This window comes from Crinia signifera, chromosome 1, assembly GCF_055691185.1.
Source record: "Crinia signifera chromosome 1, ASM5569118v1, whole genome shotgun sequence".
NCBI lineage: Eukaryota > Metazoa > Chordata > Amphibia > Anura > Myobatrachidae > Crinia > Crinia signifera.
The window spans coordinates 214,763,587-214,775,810 of NC_139217.1; the positions used below are offsets into that span (position 1 = coordinate 214,763,587).

Below are 12,224 nucleotides of genomic sequence, written 5' to 3' on the forward strand. Positions count from 1 at the left end.
AGGGGCGGCACATGTTTGGGGGCGGCACTTGGATGCCTGTGATAGTACTGTCAGCCCAAAATGTACCAATAACTGCAAAATATCCACTGTACTGTACTATATTCCATCTTAAATAGAGTGTAAATGGATAGGACATGCAGATACTGCCCCTATAAACTGTCCTACTAAGTAAACATTATTGTTGTGCCTAGGGGCGCCCTCATCCCTAAATCCGCCCCTGGGCTTTGCTGCATATGAAAATGCGGTAAAAACCCCGAAAACGGGGTTTTTACGGCATTTTCAGTTTGGTGAATCTCGCCCAAAACGTCAACTTTTTTAGATTAATTCTAATAAGACTTGAAATAGCGTACAAAACAAACTATTTTGCTTTATATGTTTATATAAATTTATAAATGTAAACGAAAATTATACACAAAGGTTTGATTTATAATACAATCCATTAGTATTCCTTTTAACCACTCCAGAGCTGTCATTCCTTTTAGTACGTCCCACACAGTAGCTGCCTCTTACATAACTGCTGCTTGTATAAGAAGATATGGGTTTGGCTAGCTGTCTGTGTGTGTGTGTGAGTTAGCATCCTTCCAGGGTAAAATGGCGGCGCCCTGTAGCAGCGCAGTGCAGCGTGTGGGTCGGATATTGATAGACCCAAGCCAGTCCTTGCCATCCCGATTCCGGGCGTTGTTTACACTTCGCAACCTGGGGGGACCCGAGGCCGTTGAGTGGATCGGACGTGGCTTTGGGGACGAGTCCGCGTTGCTGAAGCATGAGCTGGCCTACTGCCTGGGGCAGATGGGAGACCGGAGCGCGCTGCCCGTGCTGATCGCTGTGCTGCGGGACCGGGAGCAGGAGCCTATGGTGCGGCATGAGGCGGGTGAGGAGGACTGGCGAAAGTCTCTGAGTCTGTGTTTTAAATCGTCTTAAGTGCTGTCATCTCTGCACCTCAGACAGCTCGGTGCGTCGGACTATAAATGTTAATATGTAAGCAGCGGCACGTTTCGAAGTTTTATACATGGCGATGTGTTAAAACATCGAAGCGTTTGTATTCAACATCGAAAAGTTACTACTACTTGGATGTGGTCTGTGTTTTATTATTGAGTGCCGCTATTGATATATTTTATTTTTATTGTTTCGTGGCACGGTGGTGGGGTGCTTATTGCATTAGATGTACACGTTGTTAGTGAAACTAGCCCAGGGGGTCTCGTATTTGGTGTTCTATTTACTTTAGAGGTGCCCACCAGTGGCGTGCGGTAGGGTGAGGCACAGCCTTACCTGTCATACTAAAGTATATGCTGGAGTTTTGAATTTATAAAGTATGTCAAATATACAAAGAATATCTAATTAATAAAATCTTATTTTTTATTATTGTTATAATTTTTTATAGTTAAAATTCTGGAGTAAAAAGTCTATGGCAGGTGAGGCAGTGCCTCAGCTGGCTACCTTTTCTGCACATCTCTTATCAAAACTCAGCAAATATCCAGCAGTGTATACTGCTGCACATGTGTATAATGCTGGCATGTACCCCATGGCTCATATATTGTGTGCATATCTAGCTCTGGTACTTGCCAGGGACTCTTGAGCCATTTATCTCACCGCACCTCCCTGGTGTCCACACACTAGAAGATCTGTGATCTTAAGGTGCCCATACACTGTCTGCGATGTCTCGCAGCAGTGTACGGATATCCGATACCCTGCGAGCCGCCGGGACCTTCCGTTGTGATGGATTGCATGCATCCCTGCTTCACTCCCGCCTCACCGCCTGGAGGAACGGGTGATCGGACGGCCTGCCAGTCTGGCCACCTGGTCGGGTAGGATGCGCATGGGCCCGCGCATCGGACCTGACGTCATGTCAGGGAGAGGCGATTTGGTCTACTTTAACGGGCCGATTTGTCGCAATCGGCTGAAATTGGAACAAATCGCCTCATTGTATGGGGGCTTTTAACATTTCTCTTGAACTCCCTGTCAGTCCTTGACAAAAGATTTTGTGCAAAGCATACATTTTGACAAAGATTTATCTTAAAAAGAGCCACTGACATGTAGGCAGGGCCGGTGCAAGGTTTCATGGCACCCTAGGCAAAAATTCTGCCTTGTGCACCCCCCACCAGGACCACCACTGCCCCATCCACCCTTAGGGAAAATTGTGAATGTGGCTAGGGATGGCAATCAACCATCAATGATTCGAAATCATCAATGGTTCATGGCCGATGTTGAATACTTTTGCCATTGATGGGGGAGAACCAGATGGCTTCCCTCCATCGATGGAACAGCAAATTGATGTTTTGCTTCTTTTTTTTTTTTTTTTAAAGAGCATAGCTCCGCCCCTGACATCCCCCCCCTGTTTTGATTGGCCCACCGGCCAATCAAACACAATGGATGACCATTGATATGTAAAAATATCGATGGTCATCCATTGCATAGTTTAGCACTATCGATGGCCAGCTGCAGAATTGCCATAGATTTTAATGATGGCCATCCCTAAATGTGGCAAAGTGAAAGACAGTGCTGCCCGCCCACTGAGTTGTCAATTACCGTCAGCTTTAGTTTATGTGTATAGGTGGTTGGCAGATCACCCGTGCATCCTGCATGGTGCACCAATATACACATTAGGGGCCAGATGTATCAAGCTTCACAAAGGGATAAAATGGAGAGTGATAAACAATCAGCCAATCAGCTCCTACCTGTCATTTTTCAAACCCAGTCTGTAACATGACCGGTAGGACTTGATTGGCTGGCTGTTTATCACTCTCCATTTTATCACTTTGTGAAGCTTGATACATCTGGCCCTAGGTCTTTGAACTACACTTGCAGAAACATTAAACCGCGGTGGCATGTAAGCCTGGGGGGTGGCAGCAGCGGCATGTATGCCTGGGGGGGGGCGTTGTGGCAGCGGCGACGGTATGTACGCCGGGGTGTGTGTGGCGGTATGCAATAATGCTTGCCGGGGGGGGGGGGGGGGGGGGGAATGCAGGGCACACCCATACCCAAGCCCTGCATTCTCTCTCGCACACCCATACCCCAGACCAGCACCCTCTCACATACCCCAGCCCTGCACCCTCCCTCACACACACACACACACACACACACACCCAAAGCCCAGCCCTGCACCCTCTCACACACCCATACCTGCACTTAGCCCAGCACCCTCCCTTTCCCGCTCAGATCTCAAAATTGCCCATTGTGTATGGGCCTTTACTGCAGCTTGTGCTCTCATTGACAGTACATGCATTTATGGAACTTGCAGCTCTCAAAGTTGTAGGTTTGATTTAACATTTCAGTTTACTTGATCCTGATGAGTTATGAAGTGAAACCTTGATCAAGTGTTTATTTAGACTTGGTATTTTACACCTTCCACCAGTGTGTGCATATGAATGTATGTTATTAACTTTTTACTATTCGTTTGTCCTCAGGGGAAGCTTTAGGAGCCATTGGAGATCCCAAAGTTTTGGAGCTGCTAAAAGAATACAGCCAGGATCCTGTTATAGAGGTAGGAGAGAATGTTTATCATCGGGCTTACACATTTACGTAAAGAACAACACTAGCACATAGCGAGGTCAAGAAAGAATGCGGGGGAGATTCTCTAAAGTAAAAATGCGGTAAAAACCCTGTTATCGGGGTTTTTACCGCATTTTGGGTTGCTCTAAGCATCCCCTGCTGGGTTACCGCGACGGGGGGGCATCGCCAGAATAATCTGGCGATGCCCCATAGAAGCCTATGGGCTTCTTTCGCGACCCACCGCCGCCCCGCACCGACTCCCCCTCACCTGTGTTCTGGCAGCACAGAGTTGTGCTGCCCGGAACTGTGACCTCTTCCTCCCTGCACTATGATCCTCTTCTGGGGGCAGGGAGGAGCAGAGCTGCGCCAGGTAAGGGAGGGAGGGGGGACCCGCTGGGACCCACTGACTCACCACAAAGGACAGCCCTCAACGCAAGAGTTGTCCTTTGCCATAATTATCGCATATGTTAGAGCATATGCGATAATTATGTATGCGATGGGGGTCGGAGCTGGGCTGCAAATGTTAGAACATCCCGTCCTGTGTGTTTTTAAATGTTTGGACATTCAGAGCCAAAGGTATAACTATATACATTTTTAACCATAATGGGTACATGAGAGCACATACAAACTGGATGCTGCTTGTTTACCTGATTACGGTGGTTTTTAGCCATTTGTATTTTGCCTGCAAATTTTTACATATATAATGCATATGGGTGTGTGCGTTTTTCTTATATACTGGTATATAACTATATTATTTTCTGCATTTGCATCTTGCTGCCACTGCTCACTTATACACCTTAAACACAACGGGTATGAATTGAATGGTCGACATGGAACATAGTCGACTGGTCATTAGGTCGACAGCCAAAAGGTCGACATGGGGTTGGACACAGGATTAACTGCACCGCGTCCCCTCGCATGGCTCGCTGTGCTCGGCACACTATTTTGTTCTCCCGCATGCCCTAGTGGATGGTAGGGCATGAAATACCGCATGTCGGCTCAAAAAACAGTGAAAAATCCCATGTCGACCTAATGACCTGTTGACCTTGTCCCATGTCGACCATCTTTAGGTCAACCAACCGACCGTATCCCAACACTGCACTGAATATCTCGGGTTATTGCACATGAATGTTCAGAAACCTGGGTTGTTCTGCAGTGTGAAAGCACTAGGTTGAAATAACCCAGGTCGAGCGATGCTGTCTGTAGTATACAGTATGCGAGATCACTGATGCCGTGTGTAGTACTTTGCCATCACAGATGCTGCGTGTAGTATATGGGTGGTCACTGATGCTGTCTGTAGTACATTGTTATAAAATATTACAGCAGTTTTTGTGGTGGGTATTGTGTGTGTGTGTATACAAGATATTTTGTGTGCGACCCTCGACTATTTCCTGGGTTGAGTGGCCCCCCAGCTGAAATAATTACCCATCCTTGTTCTAGAAGGTGCTAAATAAATAAGTCGATTTTGATTGGTTGCCCATAGCAACATCCCATCTTCAATAGAATTCCGATTCCTTAATACTGTAAACCCCTTTGTCTCCATGGTGTCTATGTTGTAATATTTGTGTTGTTTGTCGTTTTAAATAATGTGATGCTTTCCATGTATGCAGTATACAGTACCAGAGAAAGTGCTTAATAGCTTGATTAGAGAGAGGGTTTTTGTTTCCTGTTTTTAACAATAGGAGACTTTACAGCTATAAGATAGTGAGAAACAAGCTTAATGTTCAGATTGTTCACAACTTTTGTAAGCGTAAACATGTTCATGGATCTTAACGCGTCGCTTAGTTTTTGGCCCTAATCATCGGCTCGACAAACCCACAGTGACCAAAATTTCTGCCCTGGCAACCATATCTTGTGAGGGGTGTGGCCTGCCGCTGAGATAGGACATAGGGCCGGAGGCAGTGTGTCTGAGGTCCTACCTAAGGTGGCCATACATAGCGGACTATAGTGTAAACCCTATTGGCAATGCATGTTAAACCCTGGCATCAAGCATGAAAACCATTGTAATGAACATGTAGGTAAGCAGAAATTAGGTGGCATGATATGTAATCACGGCGTGTAGTATTATATGTAATAGGCATTACAGTGTGTGGCATAATGTGTAATGACCATTCCAATGTTTGGTATAATGTGTAATGGGCATTATGGCGTGTGTACATTTTTGATGCTCACCGTGTCTGTGTAGTTGGTCTGGCTCCTACATTTTAAAGTAATTTGTCATTCCCTGCCCTAATGTAATAGTCTGCAATATAGCCAATAGATTTAAAGTGTTATTTGTTTTAGTCTAACATTCTAGCCTCATCCTAGGTTTCTGTAGTATAGAGAGGGGTATTCAATGCCCCTGAGGCCGAGCTATGATGGCGAGAAGTGTTGATAGCTCACCATCAGGGTAACTCCCTCACCTTCACTCGCCATTTCCACCCCGCTGGTTCCCTTTGGCGAGATAAAAACGGCGAGTGTGGCCATTAAAATGGCAAGGCTCACCACAGAATGCAGCAAACTCATGTATTTGCGGCGATCCTCAGCATTTAAGGGGTTTCTCTACAGCCTCTCGCTGAAAGGATTCTGCCCAAACGTTGAATACGGTGGGTTTGAACGCGGGGATGGCTTTTCTTTACAGAAAATAAGCTAGCCTCGTCATAGAAAACCGCGGCATTGAATACTGCCCAGAAGTTCTTGGGGTTTAACATTCCAAATTTATCTAAAGCTAGGTACACACTGGAGCGACAGGGATCCGTTCTGACATTGGAATGAATCCCTGTTAGCCCGTATTGCCCATACACACTGCAGTGTTAATCTGATAATGTATGGAACAATATGAAAATTAAATGTTTGCTCCAAAACACTGGAAAACCGACAATGGTCATGCTGGCAAATTGGGAAAATCTGTTTAATTGTTTGTAATTTGTTAAATAATTTTTTTACCATTTCCAGCATTTGGGAGCAAATGGTTTGTTATATACATTACCAGATTTTTGTTCTAAACAGATAGATTGGACAGACAAATCTTTATGTGTGTACCTAGCTTTAGAAACGTGGGTGTACATTTACTAAGATGGGAAAGCTATTGTAGATGAGATGTTTCCCATTGCAAGCAATCAAATTCTAGAAGCTGCTTAATAAGTGGAACTCCCATCTTACATGTACATTTAACCCTTGTTTTCCAGCCAAACTGTAGGGAAGTGTGTGCACAGGTTTAGTCTTCCATATAATTTATTTTTGGTATTATAGAGGAATATTGCTGAGGAAATATTTTTTACTTGTTTGGATTTCTTATCTCTAGGTCGCTGAAACATGCCAACTGGCCATTCGCCGGATAGAGTGGATTCAGCAGAACCCAGTAGTTTCTGATGATAACCCCTACTTGTCTGTGGACCCTGCTCCCCCTGCTAAGGAAAGAGATATTTCAGCTCTACGTGACATCCTTTTAAATAATAACTTGCCACTCTTTGAACGATATCGTGCAATGTTTGCACTTCGCAATATTGGAGGGACCGAGGCTGTTCTGGCTCTGACAGATGGTAAGCTATGTCTTGGTCTTTTCATTGAACATGTTAATTTACATGAATTTGGAGAGGGGCTGGTTTTAATACTCAATACAGTGTCAGAGCCTGAAATGTGGATCCTTCCCCACCTGTGTGTGTGTGTGTGTGTGTGAGAATGATTTGGCCTACTGTTAATCAGGGATGATAAATGTAACACTTTGGGGTGTAATCAATAACTTTGTATTCAATGGCTAGGCAGCCAATAGAATCATTCGGAGGAGAGGAGCTGAAGATGAAACATCAGCGTCTCTCCTCAGTCCGTGAGCGGGTACCGGCCGGGTGATACGCGACCTGGACTACGGCGGAAAGAAGAGTACGGGATCTTCGCCAGAGGATCTTGGTGAGAAGGATTTTGATTTCTTCGGATCCTGAAGCCCTGGAGCACCGGACCCCGAACTCTGCCGCCCCGGATCCAGGGACCTACCTACGGGCTCAAGATAGGTAAGTATCAGTATGTGTGTGTAATGTATGTATTAAACTTTTGTTGTTCTTGGTTGACAGTGTGTGTTTAACTATTTCTTGTACTGTGGAACTACAAGTGCCAGCAGGCCCTTTAATGCCCCGCATGCTGGGATTTGTGGTTCTCCAAGTACAGAATTAATAAAATAATGCTGAGTCCTTACAATTGGTATTTTATTGTGTATGGCAAGTTTAAGGATTTGAGCAGTATACATTTTTTACTTCCTGATGGAGGACACGTCTGCATGTGGGGGCTCAAAAGAAAGCTGTAGAAGTGTCCCTTATGGCAGAACTAAGTGATATTTTTTTTTTTCTCTCACACTAATGCATATTATAGTGTCAAAAGGTAGCATTAGTGTAAAACAATGCCCATGTATCCAAATTGTATTAAATAATTAAAAAAATAATAATCAGTCATTGTTTAACTTCTTTTTCAGGTCTACAGTCTGGGGGCTCATTGTTTCGCCATGAGATTGGCTATGTCTTGGGTCAGATGCAGCATGAAGCAGCAGTCCCAGGACTTGCAGCAGCATTGGATCGATTAGAGGAGAGTCCGATGGTGCGCCATGAGTGTGCTGAAGCTTTGGGGTCTATTGCACAAGATCATTGCTTGAAAGCACTTAGGGCGCACATAGAGGATCGTGAACAAGTGGTGAGAGAGAGCTGTGAGGTAGCTCTGGACATGTACAACTATGAAAACAGCAGTGACTTCCAATATGCAAATGGCCTTAGCCAAATCCAGGAACTGGCTTGATTTTTATCAAGTAGAACAATATCCTTTTATGTACAGGATTGTAAACTTCTGCTTTTCATAGTCTTAAAATTGATTCTTCATAGTATATTTAACTAAATAGTACATTACTGGTGCAGTACAGTTCTAAATCTCTGAGGACATAATGACAAATTGCTGTTCTGCAGCAGCAACTAAATTAATTAGTGTGACTATTCATAAAGTTGTAGTCTGCTGTTATAATGGGCTCCAATTACCAGTGGATGCTCGATGATTCAGACTAGCCTGCATACTCCATTTTAAAGTAGTCAATCAATTTGCACTTTTTGCAGATATAGTGGGCGATCCTATTATTTGCGATGAATACGCCAATGCAAATCATCACGGCAGTAGCTGAAATTTGCACAAAGTGCTCGCTGCCACATAGGGTAGTAAATGAATTGAGGCTGAAATCAGCCTGCAAAGGGTGTGAAATCGGGTGCCGTTGAAGGCGTGTAAACGCTGTGGGAACGGCACCTTGCACGTTTTGCAATTAACAGGAACGACTCCATAGATAGTTAATTTCTATTTCATTAAGAAATGGAAACTCTTAAAATAAACTCCTAAAATGTAATACATTAAAAAAAAAAAAAACAGTATAGCCCTTGCATATTCCCAGTCTATGCTGTTGTTAGGACTGTTTCTCCATAGCCTGGAAAAGTGGTTCTCCGCTGCAGTTATAAACTTACAACATAGGAAGTGTCAATCCTGCTAAATTGGTGACTCCACACAGGTCTTGTTGCTGTGCAAGTTACTTAAATGTGAGAGAGGCTCATTGTGCTCTCCATCGTTAACTTAACCCTTTGAGTGCCAATGTTACAGTGGGAGATCCTCATAATATCCGCTTAAAATGCCAGCATCGCGTACAGGCGACGGTCCTTTCAGAATAAATAAATACAAATACAGCAAAAGTCAATTAGTTGAAGCTTAGTTAAATATTGCACCTAAATAAAGAACAATTGCTGTGAGCGACGCTGGCATTTTTAGTGGATATTTTGAGGATCTCTGTGACGTTGGCACTTAAGGTCCAAATTTAGGAGGTTTGATGTCTCTGTGAACTTCAAGCTTTTAAACAAAAAGTCCAAATGCTAGAAACAAATAGGTGCAAGTACAGGTTGAGTATCCCTGAGGGATTTTTGCAGATTTTGGGGAATTTTTTTTTTTACGCCTAATTGCCTGGTCCCCGAGCAGTACCCCGATGGTCCCCTGATGTCCACGGCGGCCTTTGGAATCCTATTCAGCGGCATCTCTGGTCCAATGGGTGCATCACTGGCGCACCTGCGCAATGCACCATTTGGACCGTGGATGCCGCTGAAGAGGATTACAATGGCCATCATGGACCTCGGGGTATGAGGTAAATACGAAAAAAGAGGCAGGAGAACAAACACAAAAACCCATGAAATATTCCGCTTTTAAGCTTTTTATGTATGACCAGATTAGTTTTTTCTGTACGTGTTTAAATGTCTTATTATACAGTTAAATGCAATTGTAATAATCTAGAGCTGAATGTATGGTTATGTATGAGAGCGCTTGAAATTGTGTATGTGTGAATTAAATAAGGATGTGGTCAATAGTAAAATAAATGCTGAAACAGCTTGCAGAGATGTTTTACAGCTCTTTTGACATATTTTTATTTTTTTATCGTTATGCTCGGTGCAGAGAATTGCGGCACAGGCTGACCGGTCCAATTGCAGTATGGAAGCTATTGGTATGCTAAACTGTAGCTGTCATAACTTGTGGGTCCTCCTTCGTGCTTGTGCTGGGTGGTGATAGCAATGGCAGCATGTTCTTGCAGATACGTGTGGCCAGTGTCTCCATGTACCGGAAGTTTGTGAAACTCTCTTCTGGGTAGCGGTTCTTGAATGGTGTGCACATCCAATGCATTTCAAGCTTAGAGCGCCTTGTCAAGCATGGCGTATAGTGTTACGTTCAATCTATTTATTCTTTCTCTTTAGGTTTTTTTTATTTTTTATAACTTTATAGGGGGGTTATTATAAAATAACGGAAGTAGTATAAAAACAGGAGTAAGCACATGGTTAAGCATCTCAAGAGTTGTAACATAGTCATTTTAGGTTGAAAAAAAATACATTAGTCCATCCCATCTAATTATCTATCAGACTAGCAAATAACTATATCATTCCCTTTGTGTCCATAAATGCATCCAGTGTGTTTTTTTTTTTTTTTTTTTTTTTTTTTAACTCCTTTACTGTGTTTGCTGTTACCAAATTTTCTGGAACTTAACTGCTCACACAGTGAAAATATGTAAAACATATCTTGTCTAATAGTCTACGAGCACCTGTTTCAGCATTTATTTTACTAAGTTTATTTTACTACTTTCATTTAATATTCACCACTTACTTATTTGCTTCACACTTACAAATCAATTTCAAGTGCTCCTATACATAAGCATAGTGATATGGAGCTGCTCACCCAATAGCACAGTGACACGTTCCAATTGGCACAATAAAGCTGAATGTATTGGTAAAATACCAAACGGAATGTTTACAGTCAAAAAATGTAAGCAAAGCTAAACACTAGGATAATGGTTTCTACTATTCTTTGTAGGGTATAAAACTAAATCATTAGAGGTAAATTTTGTTACAGAGGTGTTGCAATTGACAAAATGGAATTTCTTTTTTTAAACCAATGTCTCACTGGCAATACCCTTATTGGAATATGGGGCGTACTGAACCTGTATTAAATAGAGGGAAGTAAAGAATGGTTTATAGATCATGAATTTCACACTTGGGGAAAAAAAATAAACTGGTTAATATTTGCTAAAAAATGAGTGTCGTGTATTGTTGAGTAAAGAAAGGAAAACATATTGTGCTCAGACCTTGGGTGCGATTAATCCCTCTAACTAGTATTATGAGTTGCGGTTTTACAACATAAATAATGCTTGACCTTAAATGCTCTACCCATAACATTTTAAACAGTAGTAGTGGGTTACAGTGTGGAGAAACAGCAATATGAGAAAAATAACATTCAGAAATGTCACTATACAGATGGAGCAGCTCTTAATGGAGCTGCTCATGGTGATATATTCACCATCTTGAGCCAGCCGACCCTCCCTGAAGCGGATATGGGCAGGGAAGCTGCTCTCCGCCTCCTTGCTGACGGGGTCACGCTTGCGTGTCCCCATCTGATGGAGCTCCTGTCTGCCAGCCAGCAGGATCATCAGATGTCCTAAGCTGGCGCAGGCTGGCTGACAGGCGCTGTATACTGTGCTTGTTGAGAAAGGCCTCTGCACTTTAAATCCTGCGAGGGGGAGTTTGGAGGACTCGCATGGCTGCAAATTCGCAGCCTTGTGAGTCAACCACATTAACCTACTTTTGTGTGTAATTATTTTAGGCAGTGTGGTAAATCACAAAGGTTAGAGCTGCAGAATAGTCAAAATAGAATAGAGAGCAGTGTCTCATGTCTGTGTAGTCTCATACACATATAGTTCTCCAGTACCATTAATTTTACTTCATATCTTTTTGTTTGGGGAAACTTTAGATGTTTGTTTCCAACTTACTTCATTTGGTACTTGTGGAGTATCACGGCTCCCACGATGGCCATCGCACATGAAAAAATCGCATCGCATGCGATTTGATCGAATGCGATTTTTAACAGAAAAGCATCCAAATGCATTGAAATTAGTATGAAACATGTTCAATGGCCCCCAAATGGCATTTTTGAGGCTGTACCACCCCCACTATCAACGCGAACCCGAAGCGTGGCGAGCACAGCGGTACGCGTCCTACAACCTTTTCATACCCCCACTATCCACGTCGGTGTGGAGTTGAGAATAGAAAGTGTGGCGAGGGGACGTGGATACCTTCACAGGTATCCGCGTCCCCTCGCGGGCTTCACAGGTGTCCGCGTCCGCTCGCCACGCTTCGGGCTCGGTGGCTCGCTGCGCTCGCCACACTTTCTATTCTCAACTCAACGCCGACGTGGATAGTGGGGGTATGAAAAGG

The 12,224-nt window shown here is 43.5% G+C and overlaps 1 protein-coding gene across 1 annotated transcript; it reads left to right on the top strand.

Annotated features, from left to right (window-relative positions):
- The first annotated feature begins 535 nt into the window (after nucleotides 1-535).
- Nucleotides 536-11,956, top strand: DOHH (deoxyhypusine hydroxylase). The gene is made up of 4 exons (XM_083179252.1): nucleotides 536-871; nucleotides 3,405-3,481; nucleotides 6,773-7,010; nucleotides 7,931-11,956. Exons 1-4 carry the CDS (start codon nucleotides 592-594, stop codon nucleotides 8,245-8,247), a joined length of 912 nt encoding a protein of 303 aa, XP_083035378.1. The 5' UTR covers nucleotides 536-591; the 3' UTR covers nucleotides 8,248-11,956.
- The last annotated feature ends 268 nt before the right edge of the window (nucleotides 11,957-12,224 follow it).

Coding starts and splice junctions, on each gene's coding strand:
- DOHH (XM_083179252.1), top strand. CDS start 592: ATGGCGGCGCCCTGTAGCAGCGCAGTGCAGCGTGTGGGTCGGATATTG. Junction 872..3,404: donor TATGGTGCGGCATGAGGCGG/GTGAGGAGGACT, acceptor GTTTGTCCTCAG/GGGAAGCTTTAGGAGCCATT. Junction 7,011..7,930: donor TGTTCTGGCTCTGACAGATG/GTAAGCTATGTC, acceptor CTTCTTTTTCAG/GTCTACAGTCTGGGGGCTCA.